Source organism: Balaenoptera physalus (genome assembly GCF_965194825.1).
Source record: "Balaenoptera physalus genome assembly, chromosome: 16".
NCBI lineage: Eukaryota > Metazoa > Chordata > Mammalia > Artiodactyla > Balaenopteridae > Balaenoptera > Balaenoptera physalus.
Window position 1 is genome coordinate 29,959,602 of NC_138898.1, and position 17,782 is coordinate 29,977,383.

General features: G+C 50.0%; 1 protein-coding gene and 1 long non-coding RNA gene across 7 annotated transcripts in view; one reads left to right on the plus strand and one right to left on the minus strand.

Moving 5' to 3' along the window:
• Nucleotides 1–12,354, plus strand: part of VPS16 (VPS16 core subunit of CORVET and HOPS complexes) — a gene marked incomplete at its 5' end in the record, with an annotated part of 22,524 nt that extends 10,170 nt beyond the window's left edge. Inside the window, 24 exons of one of the 6 annotated variants that reach the window (XM_082428484.1) lie at nt 5,138–5,247; nt 5,790–5,878; nt 6,138–6,235; nt 6,323–6,451; nt 6,532–6,676; nt 6,801–6,916; nt 7,017–7,139; nt 7,270–7,325; nt 7,671–7,760; nt 7,857–7,951; nt 8,103–8,179; nt 8,636–8,767; nt 8,862–8,989; nt 9,120–9,155; nt 9,349–9,457; nt 9,620–9,754; nt 9,850–9,958; nt 10,049–10,146; nt 10,230–10,337; nt 10,659–10,736; nt 10,833–11,002; nt 11,084–11,180; nt 11,851–11,954; nt 12,070–12,354. In XM_082428484.1, coding sequence (XP_082284610.1) covers nt 5,138–5,247; nt 5,790–5,878; nt 6,138–6,235; nt 6,323–6,451; nt 6,532–6,676; nt 6,801–6,916; nt 7,017–7,139; nt 7,270–7,325; nt 7,671–7,760; nt 7,857–7,951; nt 8,103–8,179; nt 8,636–8,767; nt 8,862–8,989; nt 9,120–9,155; nt 9,349–9,457; nt 9,620–9,754; nt 9,850–9,958; nt 10,049–10,146; nt 10,230–10,337; nt 10,659–10,736; nt 10,833–11,002; nt 11,084–11,180; nt 11,851–11,954; nt 12,070–12,214 — 2,577 coding nt within the window. In that variant the 3' untranslated portion in view covers nt 12,215–12,354. Of the gene's footprint in view, nt 1–5,137; nt 5,248–5,789; nt 5,879–6,137; nt 6,236–6,322; nt 6,452–6,531; nt 6,677–6,800; nt 6,917–7,016; nt 7,140–7,269; nt 7,326–7,670; nt 7,761–7,856; nt 7,952–8,102; nt 8,180–8,635; nt 8,768–8,861; nt 8,990–9,119; nt 9,156–9,348; nt 9,458–9,619; nt 9,755–9,849; nt 9,959–10,048; nt 10,147–10,229; nt 10,338–10,658; nt 10,737–10,832; nt 11,003–11,083; nt 11,181–11,850; nt 11,955–12,069 lie in introns of those variants that run through there. The other 5 variants (XM_082428487.1, XM_082428486.1, XM_082428485.1 and 2 more) reach the window with 5 other exon arrangements.
• Nucleotides 1–17,782, minus strand: part of LOC309644681 — a 236,613-nt gene that overhangs the window by 6,067 nt on the left and 212,764 nt on the right. The window lies entirely within an intron of this gene.

Consider the following 17,782-nt stretch of genomic DNA (forward strand, 5'->3'; position numbering starts at 1 on the left):
AGACATCCTGTAAGTCCACGATGGTAGGTGCTAGCAAAGGCATTACAGGTAAAGAAGACAAATCCACATCCAGAATATGTATTCCAGTGAGGACAAATCTTTGCCCCCTCCATGATGGAAGAGGTCCAGTGTAATCGACTTGCGGACTGCTCCCCCTGGGAATGGTGTCATACTGGGGCCATGTACTGGTCTCTGCTCTTGGCCGATTAACCACTCAGCAGTAATGTTAGCCAGGTCAGCCTTGGAGAGGGAGGCTCCCAAGACATCTACCTCAAGTGAGAGCATAACAGGGTTTTCAAGTAGAGGAAGGCTAGTCTCCTCGGACACAGGAGGGCAAGCTACTTTCACTGGTGAGGAAGACTCAGAATGACTTGGGGACTCAAGATTGTCAGTTTCATCTGGGTCTAACCAGTTATCTCCCTTCCAAGTTTCAGGATTCCTTTCTTTTCTAATTAGTGCCCTAACTTTCACATGTGCTAGAGAATTTAACTGTCATTGTTTAACAACCCATACAATTAAACTCTGTCTTTGATTTTCAGCAGTAGCAGCTGTGTGACTACAAGAAATAAAAGATTCTGTTAGGCTGTTACAGAAGCTTTCTGCTTCTCAGACCATGACTGCAGCTGAAACTTAATGGACCTAACCTTGTCATTTTCTCTTTGTAAATGTTCAAGTGCCCTCAAAATAACCCATCCACACCACAGCCTTTATAATCATCGTTATTGCCATACAGTCAAGCACGTGTTTGACTTGGCATTTCACTACACTGAACTACAGGTTTGGTTAATTGTGATGCTGCTGCACGCAGTGGGTTACTAGCATCCGTTTTGCATTGTCAGGGAACGCGGCACTGCACCCAAGCCCAAGCACATGGCCAAACCAGTCCTCAAATCCAATCTTTAGGGGTCTGTCTCCTGGGGCCACTCCCTGCACCAATTAGTCTGGGTCCAGTCAGGAGATGTAAACCGGGCCAGTTTAATAAATGTAAGGAATTATTAAGCTGTCATAAAGAGTAACTATAAGATGTGAGAAATTTTTATATGGTAGCCTAGGGCTGAGGGAGAGTACTCAAGAAACGACAAACTTGGAAGGAGGGACCTTCCCCAGGCTGGGGTTCATTTCAGGCCTCAGAGAAAATACAGTTGCAGCCCACCGGATGGCAGTGAAGTTTACTGGTTTCCCTGGGCCAGAGCTGGTCCACAGTTGCTTGGCCAGCAAGAAGCAACCCTCTGGGGTTCAGCGGGTAGGGGGCACAGGTGAGCTGCAACTAGGGGTCAGTGGTGTGGGCGTGCAGAGGGAGTTGGGGAGCTGATGCCGGCAGCCTGGAGCACTTAGTGTCTGTAAGGCAAGCCACAGCCAGTGATTGGGTGCATGGTTGTGCAGAGGGGGTCAGTGGAAACACTCAAGGCTACAGGCAGGGCAGCCAGTGGCCAGGCATCTTGGCATGCAGAGGGAGTAGGGCCTGGTGTAGGCAGGAGGCCTGGAATGCCGTGTCTGTCCAGGGAGCCAGTCTGGGCAAGCCTTGGAGGTTGCTGTATGGCTGGTCAGAGCACCACCAGATGTCCTCACACCCTGGCTGCTGGGTGACTGCCCTGCTGGAAGCAGCAGGAGAAGCCTCTTCCTCGTGCAGTGTTCCTCCAGCGCCCTCTACTGAGGAGGCTCAACATCAGGCTCACTGTGAAGGAGAAATTCTTAAAAGAATACTGTCTCTTATCACAAAACACATATGGAAGAGTGAATTTGGAGCTGTTTGTCAGTGACTTGATAACTGGCATGCTAGGTCTGTTTGGATATCTATCTTCCCATCAGATTTCATCTAAGGATTTTAGTAACAAAAGGTCAAAAGAAATGCACATGGGGTTGAAAAATTCAAATAATGCAGAAGTATATAGCCTACAAATTGTCAGTCTCCCTATTCCCCTCCCCCATTCACCACCCTCTCCAAAGGTAACCACTGTTTCTCCACGCTGGCTCAGTGTGGAGGCCTATGAGAGTTCTTCTATGTATTTACACACATACATATGATTATATGTAAATATGCTTGTAAAAATATGTGCTCAGTTTTTTATTGTGTAAGTGGATTCATATGGTTCATACTGCACTGCAGCTTGCCTTTTTTTTTACTTAACAATATATCTTAGAGGCCACTTCATGTCAACATACCCAGTCACTTTGTTAGTAGGCACATAATATTCCCCAAAATGGGCATAAGTAGTTTATTTAACCAGTCTCATTTTAATGGGCATTTAAGGAGATTTTTCCAGGATTTTTAGAAACCGTTTTAAACAGTGCTGCAGTGAATTCATACCTTTGTGTACTTGTGCAAGTAGTTTCATAGGTTAGACTCTTGGAAGGAAATTGCTAAGTTAGAGTGCATACACATTTAAAAATTGGATACATAAGTGCTTCATTCTCTTCCATAAGGGTTGAACCATTTTACACTCCCACCAATATGTAGGAAAATGTTCATTTTTCCACATCTTCAGCAATATTCCATGTTATTTATTAACCTCTTAATTTTTTGCCATTCAGATGGCCAAAACATAAAAATAATTTTTAAATTCATAATTACCTAGTTGTTAAGTATGTCTATTCATATCCTTTGACTATTTTTCTATTTTGTCTCTACTGATTTGTAAAGGAGCTCTTTACGCGTTCTCCCTGATAACCCTTTGTTACAAATGTTACAGATTTTTTCACAGTAGTCACTTGACTTTTATGTATTAATGTTTAACATACATATGTTAAGTTTTATGTGATAAAGTCTATCAGTCTTTTCCTTTGTAATTTCTGGGTTTTGTGTCTTACTCTGAAAGACGTTTCCATAGTTCACATTATGAAAATATTAGCTTACATTTTTCTCAAGTTTTTTATGTTTTGTTTTTAAATATTTTCACATAGTTATGATATAGCCCTTGACCATTTTTCTTTTACTTTTCTTTTCATTTTTTTTTACAAGTAATTAGAGCTTTTTTTAAAAAGTATTTTTGTTTTTATTTATTTATTTTTGGCTGCACTGGGTCTCCGTTGCTGCGCTTGGGCTTTCTCTAGTTGGGGCAAGCGGGGGCTACTCTTCGTCGTGGTGCGCGGGCTTCTCATTGTGGTGGCTTCTCTTGTTGGGGAGCACAGGCTCTAGGCGCGTGGGCTTCAGTGTAGGACGCGGGCTCAGTAGTTGTGGCTCACAGGCTCTAGAGCGCAGGCTCAGTAGTTGTGGCGCATGGGCTTAGTTGCTCCACAGCATGTGGGATCCTCCTCTACCGGGGCTCAAACCCGTGTCCCCTGCATTGTCAGGCGGATTCTTTACCACTGCGCCACCAAGGAAGCCCTAATTAGAGCTTTTTGTATTTTTAAGAACAGTATTCCTTTCTCACATGTGTTACATTTTTTTCCCTTTTCATAGTTTGTCTTCCTAGTTTGTTTTTGGTGGATTTATTTACTGTATAAAAAATTTTTAATGCTAATTTTTTCATAAATAGCTGTTACTGTGGTTTAAAAACTCAGTCTCATTCCCATCCCTGCTCCTCTTCAACTGATTCCACCCCTCACCTGCAAGTAACCACTGTTACTAGATTCTTAGAGACTTTGTAGTTTCTTTTTTCAAATAGAAGCAAATATAAATATGTATTGTTTTTACACCTTTTATATAGAAGTACACAGAAGTTCTTAATTTTTATTTAGACCCACTTGTTATTTTTCTTAGTGACTTCCAGGCTTTATATCATGTTTAGGAATTTTTTTTCTACTTTGAGATTGTAAAAATAAGCAAGATTTGTTCTGATATGGCTTTTTTTAAAACAGTTAAATCTTGAATTCTATCTGGAAAATATTTTATTATATAGAGATTAAGTAATGAAATAGCATTTATTGTGAAACTTCTCATATGGCCCATTTTCTCATTTCAAGTATCAATTTGCACCAGTTTGAAATGCCATCTTTATTACATACTCTATTCCCAGGTCTTTTTCTGGACTATCTTCTCTTCCATTGATCTGTTTGCTTATTCCTGTGCCAAAGCAAGTTTTAATTAACTTTAGTTTTTTTTCTTTTTAATTTTATTTATTTTTGGCTGCACTGGGTCTTCATTGCTGCGCACGGGCTTTCTCTAGTTGTGGCGAGCAGGGGCTACTCTTTGTTGCAGTGGCTTCTCTTGTTGCAGAGCACGGGCTCTAGGCACGCGGGCTTCAGTAGTTGCGGCACGCGGGCTCAGTAGTTGTGACACATGGGCTCGGTAGTTGTGGCACACGGGCTCAGTAGTTGTGGCTCGCAGGCTCTAGAGCGCAGGCTCAGTAGTTGTGGTGCGTGGGCTTAGTTACTCCGTGGCATGTGGGATCTTCCCGAACCAGGGATCGAACCCGTGTCCCCTGCGTTGGCAGGCGGATTCTTAACCACTGTGCCACTAGGGAAGTCCTTAACTTTAGTTTTTAAGTGTATTCAATATCTGATATATATATCTGTTTTCCTGTTTTCAAATGTTCTTAAATATTATCCAGTATTTTCTCTTTCAGATGACCTTTTTTGCCCCCCCAGATGAACTGTAGAATCAGTTTGTGCTTCCCTACCCACCAAAAAATTGGGCTGATTTTTATTGGAATTCTCGTGCATTTATAGATCCTTTAGAATATTTCTTCGTGTCTTCTATATCCTTGAGTAAACTGATTTGATTTTGCAAAAAATGTTTATTAGGTTTATTCTTCGGTATCATAGTTTTATTGCTATCAAGATTAGGATCTTTTTAAAAGTTATATTTCTTATTAGTTCTTGCTATGGTATAGAAAACTAATTGGTATAGAAAAAAATATATTGATTTTTGTTGATCACTTACTGAGCTCTTTCTTTCATTGTTCCATAGACTGCTTTGGATATTCTAAGTAGATTATCTCGTTATTTGTAAATAAATAGTAGCAACCTCATTCCTTATTCAAAATGGAAACCTCTGGGTTTTTTTTTTCTTAAATTATTTTGGCTAGAATGCCGAGAAGAATGTCAATAGAAAGAAATGATGGACATCTTCCTGATCTTTAACGGGAAGTTTCCTGAAATGATACTAGCCGAAACACCCTCCTTCTTGAACATTGTCTTCTCTTGGTATCCTGGTGTAGTGTCCACTCCTTCTCTGTCCCCTTTTCCCCACCTCCAGCCTTCAAATGATGGCATGCCTCAAGCCTCCTCTGTCTTCCCATGCAGCACGTCTCTTGGTGATCCATGCATATCTCAGATTGCAGTCATCTTGTGCCAGTTTGCCAGTTTGTAAGTTCAGTTACCTCCTGTGAGTCAAGCATTCATATATTGGCATTTGCAACCCATGACTCTCCCTAGCTCTAGGCTTACTAAAGAGCTCCTCTTGGATTTCTTTCAGGCACTGCTCACTCAGTACCTCTAAAACTGAGTTCATTAGCAACAGGCGTTGAGCTGGACCCCTGGGTATAAAGCCCATAACCAGATTCAGTGTTAAGAACCAGAAATAGAAGAAAGGCTGTCTATCCTGAGAGGCCCTCCTGGAGGGTCTTATTTCCTGCTAATGCAGGCTCAAGCCAACCACCCCACCCTAGTCCCACCTCACTCTGTGCCCTGGATATTGGCCACACAGCCTGCCCTCCAAACACCCTCTGCTCCCTCACCTGCTATCCCTAAGCATGCATGTGGTCAGCTGGCCTAACTGTTTCTAGTCATCACCCCTCCCTGCCCCTCGCAGGGGAACAGATGGAGGCATTAGGGGCTCCTCTGGGGCTCAGCCCATCTGGATGCAGGATCATGACGAGTCTAATCTCTGTTTGTCACTGTGTGGGCAGGAAATATGAGCTGTATAGCATGGACTGGGACCTGAAGGAGGAACTGAGGGACTGCCTGGTGGCCGCCGCGCCCTATGGGGGCCCCATTGGTAAGTCGCCCCTCTGGCACTGCATGCTCTGGGACTGCGGGATGAACTCAGGGTCCTTGATTCCTGGGGTCCTTGCTGTTGGGTGGTTCTTGCTGGCATATGCTACCCACCCCCACTCCACCCTACTGAGATGCTTTTAATTCTGGTTCTCGGGAGGCCTGCCGCACGTGGGGCGGGCCTAAGGAGCTAGCTCGTAAGGCCTGCTTCGCATGGGGTGGGCCTGGGCAGCTAGGACAGAAGGTTTCTTCTCAAACCACAGCGCTGCTGAGGAACCCTGGGCGGAAGGAGAAGCCTGCCAGCGCACGGCCAGTTCTCGAGATCTACTCGGCTTCTGGTGTGCCTCTGGCCAGTCTGCTGGTGAGCACCCTGCCTGCCCTGCGGCTGGGGGCTGGACAGGGTTCTGCATCCCGAGGACAGCTTCTGGAACCTCCCTCTCCTCTGCAGTGGAAGAGTGGGCCCATGGTGTCCCTGGGCTGGTCAGCTGAGGAGGAGCTGCTCTGTGTGCAGGAAGACGGGGTCGTGCTGGTTTATGGGCTTCATGGTGACTTCCGGAGACACTTCAGCATGGGCAATGTAGGGGCCCCAGGGGGCTGGGGAAAAGGGATGGAGTCTGGGAATCTGTGGCTCCCTCAACCCACGGCCCCTCTCTCCAGGAGGTGCTCCAGAACCGGGTTCTAGATGCCCGGATCTTCCATACTGAGTTTGGTTCTGGGGTGGCCATCCTCACAGGGGCTCACCGCTTCACCCTCAGTGCCAATGTGGGCGACCTCAAACTCCGCCGGATGCCAGAGGTGCCAGGTGAGCCCTGACACCCCTGAGGCAGCATTCACTGCCCACAAATGTGCCTGCAGTCCATGGGACCATCAGAGGCAGAAACTGTGGGCTCTGGTCAGCCTGAGGTTGTCCTCTTCCCTGGCCGCAGGTCTGCAGAGTGCACCCTCATGCTGGACCACAGTGTGCCAGGACCGAGTGGCACACGTTCTTCTGGCTGTAGGACCTGATCTTTACCTACTGGATCACGCAGCCTGCTCTGCAGTGGTGAGGGGCCTTGAGTGGGAGTGAACTGGAGGGACTGGGGGAGGCAGTGGGAGGCTCTGAGAAGTCAGTATCTTTGGTGTCTTCCCCGGCCCTGCCGCAGATACCACCTGGCCTAGCCCCAGGAGTGAGCAGCTTCCTGCAGATGGCTGTCTCCTTCACCTACAGACACCTGGCGCTCTTCACAGACACAGGGTACATCTGGATGGGGACAGCATCTCTCAAGGTGTGATCCTGGGACAACACAGGGGCACCATGCCTTGTCTAGGAAAGATCTCTTGTGGGTAGGGGAAGGGCTTTTGAACCAGACTGGTGACTGCTGAGACAGGGCCATGACATTCCCTGCACCCTTTCAGGAGAAGCTGTGTGAGTTCAACTGCAACATCCGGGCTCCCCCGAAGCAGATGGTCTGGTGAGGATGAGGGTGTTATCCTGGGGGTAGAAGTGGACATAGCCTTGTCTCCTGGGACATGTTGGTTCATCCTGTCTACTGACCAAGCCAAGTGGAGCTTGCATCTTGTCTTCTCTGCCAGTGCATATTTGAGGGGCCAGTCCCCTGTGGGCCCCAGATACCCCTGGGAGTTGACAGCACAGGATGAGAGAGAAGCAGACAGGTCAGCCACAGGAATGGGATAAGCGGCAGTAAGCCTGTGCAGGGTTGTCCCAAGGCAAAGTGATACAAGCAGCGATGTGGGAGACATGGCTGTGGACCAGGCATCCTGTGTGTCCCTGTGTGTGTATGTGGTGCTGTCCACAGGTGCAGCCGTCCTCGCAGCAAGGAGAGGGCCGTTGTGGTAGCCTGGGAGAGACGGCTAATGGTGGTGGGCGACGCACCTGAGGGCATCCAGTATCCTTGGAGGGCTGCTGGGGGTGAGGAGGGGGAAGGAGGGTCGCCTGCCCTGCCCCATCTCTGGGTGCTCTTAGGAACCTTGACCAAGCTCAGGTTCGTGCTGGATGAGGACTCCTACCTGGTGCCTGAGCTGGATGGGGTCCGCATCTTCTCCCGCAGTACCCATGAGTTCTTGCACGAGGTTCCAGGTGAGGCCCTCATAAGAGCGCCGGGTGACCTGGGGCAGGGGCTCCTCGGCACCACAGCTGCCCTGGGCCAGTGCCCCAGAGTAGGATCAGGGTACTGAGGTAGAGCTGAGGGTTTCCTGACCCCCTTTCCCACTTATCAATTTCCTCCCAGTGGCCAGCGAGGAGATCTTTAAAATTGCCTCAATGGCCCCTGGAGCGCTACTGTTGGAGGCCCAGAAGGAATATGAGGTAAAGCCTTGGGCTTCTCCTTGGGCCCCAGGATGCTCTCCTTCCCCTTCCCCTAATTGGCCCAGCCCATGCCCCTGCAGCCAAGTGCTACCTGTCAAGACAGGGGTCCAGGCAGGACATTGGGCTGGGCTGGGCTAGAGAGAGCTGGCTCAGGTGACTCGAAGAGACATGGTGTCCTCCGTGTGGTGATAGGGAGGGGCAGGGAACCCCCAGTCTAGGCACAAGTCAGGGCTCTATTGAGAGGTCTCAGGACCCTCACAGGCAACTGTGGGCTGATACAGGGGTGTGTGTGGGCACCTTGCGGGGAGGACTGAGTGGGCTGAGGGGATTTGGGGTCCGGCCTCTGCAGCCTTCCAAACAAGCCCATTTGAACCACAGTCCAGAGGGGTTGGGGGCCAGACATGGAGGTGTTCTCGGTCATGACGCACTGTCCCTGGCACTTTCCCCGCTCCCCAGAAAGAGAGCCAGAAGGCGGATGAGTACCTGCGGGAGATCCAGGAGCTGGGGCAGCTGCCCCAGGCTGTGCAGCAGTGCATCGAGGCAGCGGGACATGAGCACTGGCCAGACATGCAGAAGAGTCTGCTCAGGGTTGGGCTGGATGGCAGGGCTGGAGGGAGGGGGTGCTGCGCAGGGGTGGGCTGGCAGAGAGGGAAGCTCTCTATTGCCCTCTGGCTCTTTTCAGGCGGCCTCCTTTGGAAAGTGTTTCCTGGACAGATTTCCACCCGACAGCTTTGTGCGCATGTGTCAGGACCTTCGTGTACTCAATGCCATTCGGGACTATCACATCGGGATTCCCCTCACCTATAGCCAGTATCCCCAAGTGTGCTGACAGGGTGTTTACTTCCAGGGGTGGAAGGGCAAGGGGATGGAGATGCCTCCTGAAGGTCCTTGGCAAATAGGACTTATCTCCCAGCTGGATCCTTAACCAAATAAAATACAGATACAAGCAGCTCACCATCCAGGTGCTGCTGGACAGGTACAGCAAGCCCAAGGGTGCTGGGAGGAGGGCTGTAAGTGGGGAGGCATTACAGCCCCTGGTGTGCTCTTGTGGTCACTGCTCCTGATTCATTTCCTTGGGATCTGGGAGGCTGGAGTTATAGGCTGGGACCACTCTGCCCTCTTTCTACCCCACTTTATCCCTTGTGCCCTTCACCTCCCTTGTCTGCCAGGCTTGTGTTGCGGCGGCTTTACCCCCTGGCCATTCAGATATGTGAGTACCTGCGGCTTCCTGAAGTGCAGGGCGTCAGCAGAATCCTGGCCCACTGGGCCTGCTACAAGGTGAGGATATAGGACAGAGTTCAAGGGCATTTAGGGGCTTACAGGCCCTGGTGAGGTGTAGGAAATAAGTGTAGAGCTGAAAGGGTGGGTCCTGATCAAGGCAGTGGGGTGGGGGTTAAGGGGTGAGAGCCAGGTTTGTGTGACACCCCCTTCCCTCTGCAGGTACAACAGAAGGACGTGTCTGACGAGGATGTTGCTCGAGCCATTAACCAGAAGCTGGGGGACACACCTGGTGTCTCTTACTCTGACATTGCTGCACGAGCCTATGGCTGTGGCCGCACGGAGCTGGCCATCAAGGTTTGGGCGCCTAGCCCTCCCTGGATGCTCTGATGTGGGTGTTAGAGGTCCCCAGGCCAGCTCCTTCTCTCTGTGCCTTCCTCCCCACCCCACAGCTGCTGGAATATGAGCCACGCTCTGGGGAACAGGTTCCCCTTCTCCTAAAGATGAAGAGGAGCAAACTGGCACTAAGCAAGGCCATCGAGAGTGGGGATACTGACCTGGGTGAGCAGGGTTTGGGTGAGGACAAGGCTGGGGACCCTGGGCTGAGCAAGGGGCTGGGCTGGACCCGCATCCCACCTTATTGTCCCGTAGTGTTCACGGTGCTGCTGCACCTGAAGAATGAGCTGAACCGAGGAGACTTTTTCATGACTCTTCGGAACCAGCCCATGGCCTTAAGTTTGTACCGACAGGTGTGTGCAGGGGGGCAGCGTGGGGTGGAGCCTCCTGAGCCCTTGAGTTGGCCTTGCTGACTGCCCACCTGCTGTGGCCCCAGTTCTGTAAGCATCAAGAGCTAGAGACGCTGAAGGACCTTTACAATCAGGATGACAACCACCAGGAGCTGGGCAGCTTCCACATCCGAGCCAGCTACGCTGCAGAGGAGGTCTGAGGGCCGCAGGGCGGTTGGGGCCCACGGGCTGGGCCGTTGGTCTGGCTCCTTCTCCAGGAGTCTAGGCCTTGAATGCGGCACATACCCCATTTGGTCCTCACTGTGGAGGGAGAGCTTGAGAAGACATGAGGCCAGGCTGGGGATTGGTCCCAGAGGAGCTGGTCTTCCCATTAGGGACAGCAGAGCCGTGCGCCCAGCGGCCAAGGCTGGCATTGGTAACCCTGGGCACAGGGATGGGGGAGAAAACCGTAGCCTGGGTGGGAGGGCCGAGGTCCTTTGTGCTATGAACTCAAGTGTCCCTTCTTGCCCTTGCAGCGTATTGAGGGGCGAGTTGCGGCTCTGCAGACGGCAGCCGACGCTTTCTACAAGGCCAAGAATGAGTTTGCAGCCAAGGTTTGTCCCGTTCTTCTCTAACAACCTCCTCTCCTCCCCTCCCGGTCTTCCCTCCTTGTCGCTCTCATCCCTGTCCTGCCTTATCCCTGTCCCCAGGCCACAGAGGATCAAATGCGGCTCCTACGGCTGCAGCGACGCCTAGAAGATGAGCTGGGGGGCCGGTTCTTAGACCTGTCTCTACACGACACGGTCACCACCCTCATCCTCAGCGGCCAAAACAAGCGCGCGGAGCAGCTGGCACGTGACTTCCGCATCCCTGACAAGAGGTAGGTGAGGGCCTGGTCTGCCTATAGGTCCCAGGACCCCCTGCCCCTCCTGCAACACCTCCATGCCCAACTTTCCCACAGGCTCTGGTGGCTGAAGCTGACCGCCCTGGCAGATCTGGAAGACTGGGAGGAGCTAGAGAAGTTTTCTAAGAGCAAGAAATCACCCATCGGCTATCTGGTGAGATGGGGCCCTTCCTCTACCCCACCTCCAGTGAGGTAGTACTGCGGAGAGGGCCAGGCTCAGACAGTCTGTTCACACCTCTGTTCAGCTCTCCCACAGAGCTAGTGGGAGCTTCCTGGGCCAGGCACGTGGGAGGATGGGCCTGAGTCTGCCTGCAAACGTTGTAGGGAGGGAGAATGAGCTGCTTTCCCCAAGGAGGGCCACAAGGGACACCACGTGCCTGAAGGAAAGTCCTGTTTGGGGGGGAGGGGCACAGGGAGGGCACATATGAGAGGCAGTGGAGGATGTTGAGGGGTTTGTTTTCTGTGGCAAGCTGTTCAGAGGTGTGGTGGGTCGGTGGGATAAGGGCAGCCATGAGAGAAAACTCAGGCCCTGGGAGGGCAGGAAGGTGCCTGCTGTGAGTGGGTAGCAGTGGATGGTGGAGTGGACACATGGAAATAATTGGTCTCAAAGCTCTAACAGATCTTTGTGGTAGGTTGTTTCTGCCCAAAGAATGTTGAGATCACAACTGTTGTATGTGTATGTTGGGTGGGAATGGGGGGGCGTTATACAGACTGAAGGGTATATAAAATACATTGGGATAATAAATCCACTGGGCTTTGCTCATAAGAGAGAGAACAGGAGGGCTCTGCCTTATCTTCCCTCTCCACCCTCTCCCTCTCCTAAGCCCTTTGTGGAAATCTGCATGAAGCAACACAACAAATATGAAGCCAAAAAGTATGCTTCCCGCGTGGGTCCCGAGCAGAAGGTCAAGGCCTTGCTTCTCGTTGGGTGCGTCTGCTGAGAGCCCTAAGGGTGCTGGGTGGCTGAGCCAGTGGGCTGATGAGAGGCATGGTTTGTGCCCTTGGGCAGCGCAATACCATCTCCCCTCCTGCTGAAACCCCAGGGACGTGGCTCAGGCTGCAGACGTTGCCATCGAGCACCGGAATGAGGCAGAGATGAGCCTCGTATTGTCCCACTGCACCGGAGCCACAGATGGGGCCACGGCTGACAAGATTCAGCGGGCCCGGGCTCAAGCCCAGAAGAAGTGAGGGACCCACCTGCTCATCTCCGCAAGCCCTGGGCCTGGCAGAAGTGTCATTGCTCATCTAGCTCTTCCCCCAGAGCAAAGCCCGAAGAGCTGGGATGAGAACCAAGGTTCTGGTTGTAAATAAAGTCGAAACATTTTCGAGCACTTGTCTATGCAAGTCCAGTCTAAGCAAAAGCAAGCTGGAGGCAGAACCTTCCAGATACCTCAGCAGAACCATGTGTTTGATTGTGGGGGTACTGGAGAGGGAGCTTCTCCAGTGATATTTACAGACCCCTCTCCACAGTTACCAAGGAAAGTCCTCTCAAGCTCACAGCCCCTAGGAAGATTATGGGGAGAGATGGCACAAAACATAATAAGCACCAAGCCATCAAGAACCACACTGAAAAGCATTACACCCACACACATACACACGAAACATGCTAAGCACTTTACCATTGTTTTCATTTATTCCACAAGACAGCCCTGTGAGATAGTTAATATCACCCCATTTTACAGAAGAGGATCGAGGATGGGGGAGCAAGTATGTGGCAAGACTGGGATTTGAAACCATATTGGACATTTGGGGGTCTTAGAGCTTCTCCTTGGCTGTTGTGATGGAGGAGGGATGACTCAGCTGGACCTGCAGTCAGGCCCTCTGAGCAGGGGATCCTGAAGCAAGGCCCCTGGTTTGCACTACAGTGAGAATTGGAGGACTAATGAGAGGCATGTGGCCATTGGATTGGAGGGATCAAGGAGGAGCCTTTGGAAACCCTGCCCACTGGATAGTGGTGAGCAATTCTGAGTGGTCTCTGGACTGAAGAGAAAAGGAGAATGGAATTCTCCTTTTGGCAGTTCTGTCAAGGAAGAACTGCAAACTGGAGACCCCTGGCTCCCCACTCCCCTCAGTGGAGGCTTTGCCTCCAGTCAGTGGGAATGCCTTCGTGGCCCTCCAGGCTCTCTGCCTCTGGCCTCTGTACTCCAGTGCACTTTGGCTTCATGCCCCAGCGCCCCTATCCAACACTGAGGGCATTACCTTTCTTCTTGTTGCCCCCGTTAAGTCTTGAAGGAAGACAAAGGAGGAAACCAAAGCCCAGAGAGAAGGCAGGCCTCCCTGGAACATCTGGCTTTCCCCACTTTGACGCCCCTAGGGCTATGCTTAAAAAGAGTGAGAGACTCAAGCTTGGTAAGATGTTTCTGTTTCTTTTTCTTCCCCCACCTGATTTGTAGTTGTAAGTTTGTGAAAATCCTGCAAGGGGATATAAATCAAATTGTAAAATAATCATTTGTTATTCTCACCACTTAGAGAACTTGAACAGGATAAAACAGGGATGGTTTGTCTGCTCCACAATGTCTAGGGCATCAGCTGGCAGACTCAAAGTTTGGGGGTGACTTGACAGCTAGGGACTGGAATCTGAGGGCTTGGCAACTCACGTGTCTGGCAGTTGAAGCTGATTGTTGACTGGAACCTTAGTTCTGTCAGCCAGAACACCTACCTCACAACATAGCAGCGGGGTCCCAAGGGCAGCATCCCAGGAGAGCCACGTAGAGCTGTACTGCCTTCTCTAACCTAGTTTTGGAAGTCACACAGTATCATACCTGTCATATTCTGTTTGTCACGGCAGTTACATGGGCCTACCCCATCCAATTCCAAGGGTTTCATAGATTCCATCTTTTGATAGAGGAGTAGCAAGGCTCTGGAAGAGTGTGTAAAACTGGAAATTTGGCCAGTTTGGAAATTTGGAATCACAGTCTGGCACAATCTATCAACCTTCCCTCTTAGAATCAGCAGACACCTTCAGGGAAAGGAAAGGAGATTCCCAATACTGGGGTCACTCTGGGATTTTTTTCCTCCTCAGTCTTGCCCCCACAGTTCTCCACTGCCCTGGTACCTCTTCAGTGCCTTTTTTTTTTCTTGGCCACGCTGTGTGGCATGTGGGATCTTAGTTCTTCGACCAGGGATCGAACCTGTGCCCCCGGCAGTGGAAGCGTGGAGTTCTAACAACGGGACCGCCAGGGAATTCCCTTCAGTGCTTTTAACAAATGTTTTCTCCAGCTTTTCTAACTAGAAAAAGGGTTGGAACCATCCAACCCAGTCCTCTTTCTCTGGAAGGGGGGCCCTGGGCAGTGCATTTAGAATGTACACAATAAAAGCCTGTGTCCCCAAACATACAGCATATTTACTCATGTGATATACAAACACTAAGCACTGTACATGTGAGGACTTCCCTCGTGGTCCCGTGGTTAAGACTCGGCGCTCCCAGTGCAGGGGGCCCGGGTTCAATCACTGGTTGGGGAACTAAGATCCCACATGCCTTGACTAATCCTGCGGGCCACAACTACTGAGTTCGGCACGCTCTAGGACCCACATGCTGCAACTAGAGAAGCCCTTGTGTTGCAACGAAGACCCAGCGCAGCCAAAATAAATTAATTAATGAATTTTAAAACACGGTACATGTGAAGTTTTAGAAATATGTGAGAAATAACGACATACAAACAGTGATTACAACTTTATAAAAAGTGTGTATGCGTGTGGAGAAGCACTGGAATTGTCCATGGGTAGACTTGCTTGAAAATTAAAAGCAGTTTTGTGTACTTTCTTATAAAGATAAACTTTGATCTCTCCCCCCCAACATTTTATCCTGAAAACTTAAAAACATACAGCTAAGTTGAAAGAATTTACAGTGAACACCTGTATACCCACCACCTGGATTCTACCATTAACATTTTACTATGCTTAATTTTCATACATCTGTCTATCCCTCTATCCATCCCTCTATCCATTTTATTAATCCATCTTATTTTTGATGCATTTCAGAGTAAGTTGCAGTCATTGGTATAGTACCTCCCTCTAAATACTTCAGAATGCATTTCATTAACTAGAGTTCATTATTTGTGTGCAATTTTTTCTTTTCAGACAAAATATATGTAATGCTCAGCTTTTAAGTGTACATTTGCTGAGTTTTGACAAATGCATACACTTATAGTGATTTGTGTTTTTTTTTTTTTTTTTGACCATGCCATGTGGCATGTGGGATCTTACTTCCCCGACCAGAGATCGAACCCACAACCCCTGCATTGGAAGCCTGGAGTCTTAACTATTGGACTGCCAGGGAAGTCCCTAAATAGTGATATATTAAAAACAACTAGTTTGCTGCACAAAAAAATTTTTAAAAAAACAACTAAGATTTATTTTTCAAATCCTTGGTTGCTCAACTGTAATTAGTGTAAAATGCCTTCTCTACCCTGAGCGATTTGCACAGCAGGCCTGGGCCTACAGTCACAGGTAGGGTCATCTTGGCCAATGGAAGGAACTAGGATTGAGCCTTGGACCAGGATTTTGGGCCTGGGGGCAGAGAATTTGGAAACATTTCTTCTGGTTTAGGATATCCATGGATATCCCTGGAGTGAGAGTTGGGGCAAAGGCTCCTATAAGCCATCTTCTCAGGGTGAGGGGGCTGCAGTTTCTTTTAGGTACAAAACTCCGGCAAATGACCCTTGGGAATAGAACAGTGAATGGCCTGGGAAGTCACTTGGCTCTCATTTACTTCAACTTTGTATCATACTGCCTTGCTTTATTTTCATTATAGCATTTAGGAAATTTTTTTGTTCACTTGTTTATTGTCTGTCTCCCCATCTAGACTGTAAGTTCCTGAGAGCAGAGACCTTTTCTGTCTTACTCCCTGCTGTGTCCAGCTCATGGTCGGCAGCACTTAATAAGTATTTGTTGAACAAATGACTCATTGGTCCATTTACTAGATGGGGAAAGGAGGCCCCGAAAGGGGAAGTGACTTGCCTAAAGGAACAGGAGTCCTTTACTCACACCCTCCAGTTCTCCTAGTCTAATCCTTCTCTCATGAAACCTGTGACTTCTGGGGCACCTGTGGGGTGGCTGACAAGTGCCTACGGCTAGGTGTGTGCTCCTTTGGGCTGGGACTAAAGCAGGGTCTAGAGCAGAATACTGCCTCCCCACCCTCTCTCAGTTCCTCTCCTCTCCTCTCCTCTCCTCTCCTCTCCTCTCCTCTCCTCTCCTCTCCTCTTGGAAGATAGCCCTTTGCCTTGTGGTGATGGGTGGAGCTGTGGACACCCTGGGCATCAGGTAGGATGGTGAGTCTGGACAGGTCTCCACAGGCGGGCAGCTGAGGATGGGACTCTGTCCTCTCCCACTGCAAATAGGGTCTGTGTGGTCGCCAAACTGAAATTTCCTTCTCAGGGTCTCCAGGATGGAATATGCAAGGCCCTGTCTCTCCTTGGTGTGAGGTCCTGTCACCTCTGCACACACACCACAAATGCTCTGACCCCAATGCAGCTGTCTCATGGAGAGAAGGAACTGCATTTCCTGAGGATGGGTTACTTGCCAAACTGCACATGCCTGTAATTCTCGGTACAGCCTTGGGAGGTTCCAGGAAGAGTAGCAGAGGGAGACTCGGGTCAAGCAACCAGTGGTGAGGCTTGAACCCCAGGGCTCTCTGACTACCACACCCAACCACAGCATTTTCCCAAGTGTGGTCAGATCTGGTGGGGATCCTTCAGATGACCTCAAGGATGAATGCTTTTTATTATAATATATATTTATATTAATGTAGGTTAGGAAATATAAGTAGCATGTGAAACCCTTTTATGGTAGTATAAGTAAAACTATAAATAAAAAAATAAACCAAAAGAAACATACTAAGTAATAGTAGTGTAGGTCAGATGTAGGTAAGGCAAGCCTGGCGGGGTTTAGTTCTAGCATACTGCTATCCTAGCTACCCAGGGATCTCCAGCACTCACAGTCATTATTTTTCAGGGTTTCCAAACACTTGAGTTCAGGCTTTTTCACCTTTGCAGTTCAGTGTGTGGATAGAGTGAGTTTTTCTACTTTCTGGGTAACTAAGTGGTTGGTGTACAGAAGGACCTGCCCTCATTCGCTGCCCTTGGGGCTCTAACAGGAGACTGGGTGTGTGGCCTCTGGTCTTTGGGCTGGAGTGTCTGTCGGGCAGAGGCGTCTAGGATTCGGTCATTTCACAACACCTCTGGGCCAACCCTGCTGAGAGGGAGTGGGAGACACAAGTCCTACTCAAGGAGGGACTTCCCTGCTGGGGAGGGGATGCCCCGAAGGACGCCCGCCGCACCCGGTATTCCCAGGCCGTGGCTCTGGTCAGCACACGCTTATTCCACAAATCGGGGCAACGGGGTGCATAGAGTTCCAAATTGACTCCCCAACTGCAGGCGGTGGTGGGGACTGGAGGTGGTCGCTGATGTGGGCTTCAGCTCCTTCGCCTAAATGTCCCCGCCATGAAAACGGATTGCAACCAGCCACAGACCCTTCCCCTGGGGCGCGTTGAACGTGGGACTGTCTTCCGGACCACGGACGGGAGAGGGAGGCTCCCCACCGCTAACCCCAGGCAGCTCAGGCTGCGGGTCAGGAATGAAGGGTCTCCCAGCAAGCTCCGCTTGCACACTGCTGGGCAATCTTTCTCCAGCCTACAGACTGCCCGCCACTCCCCCTGTGCGGGTCCTGGTGCGTCCGAGGGACCCTGCGTGGGGACTACAACCTGAGGAGTGTCTCACCCGGCACCCACCACGACTGTGTAATCGGCCTTCAGCGATT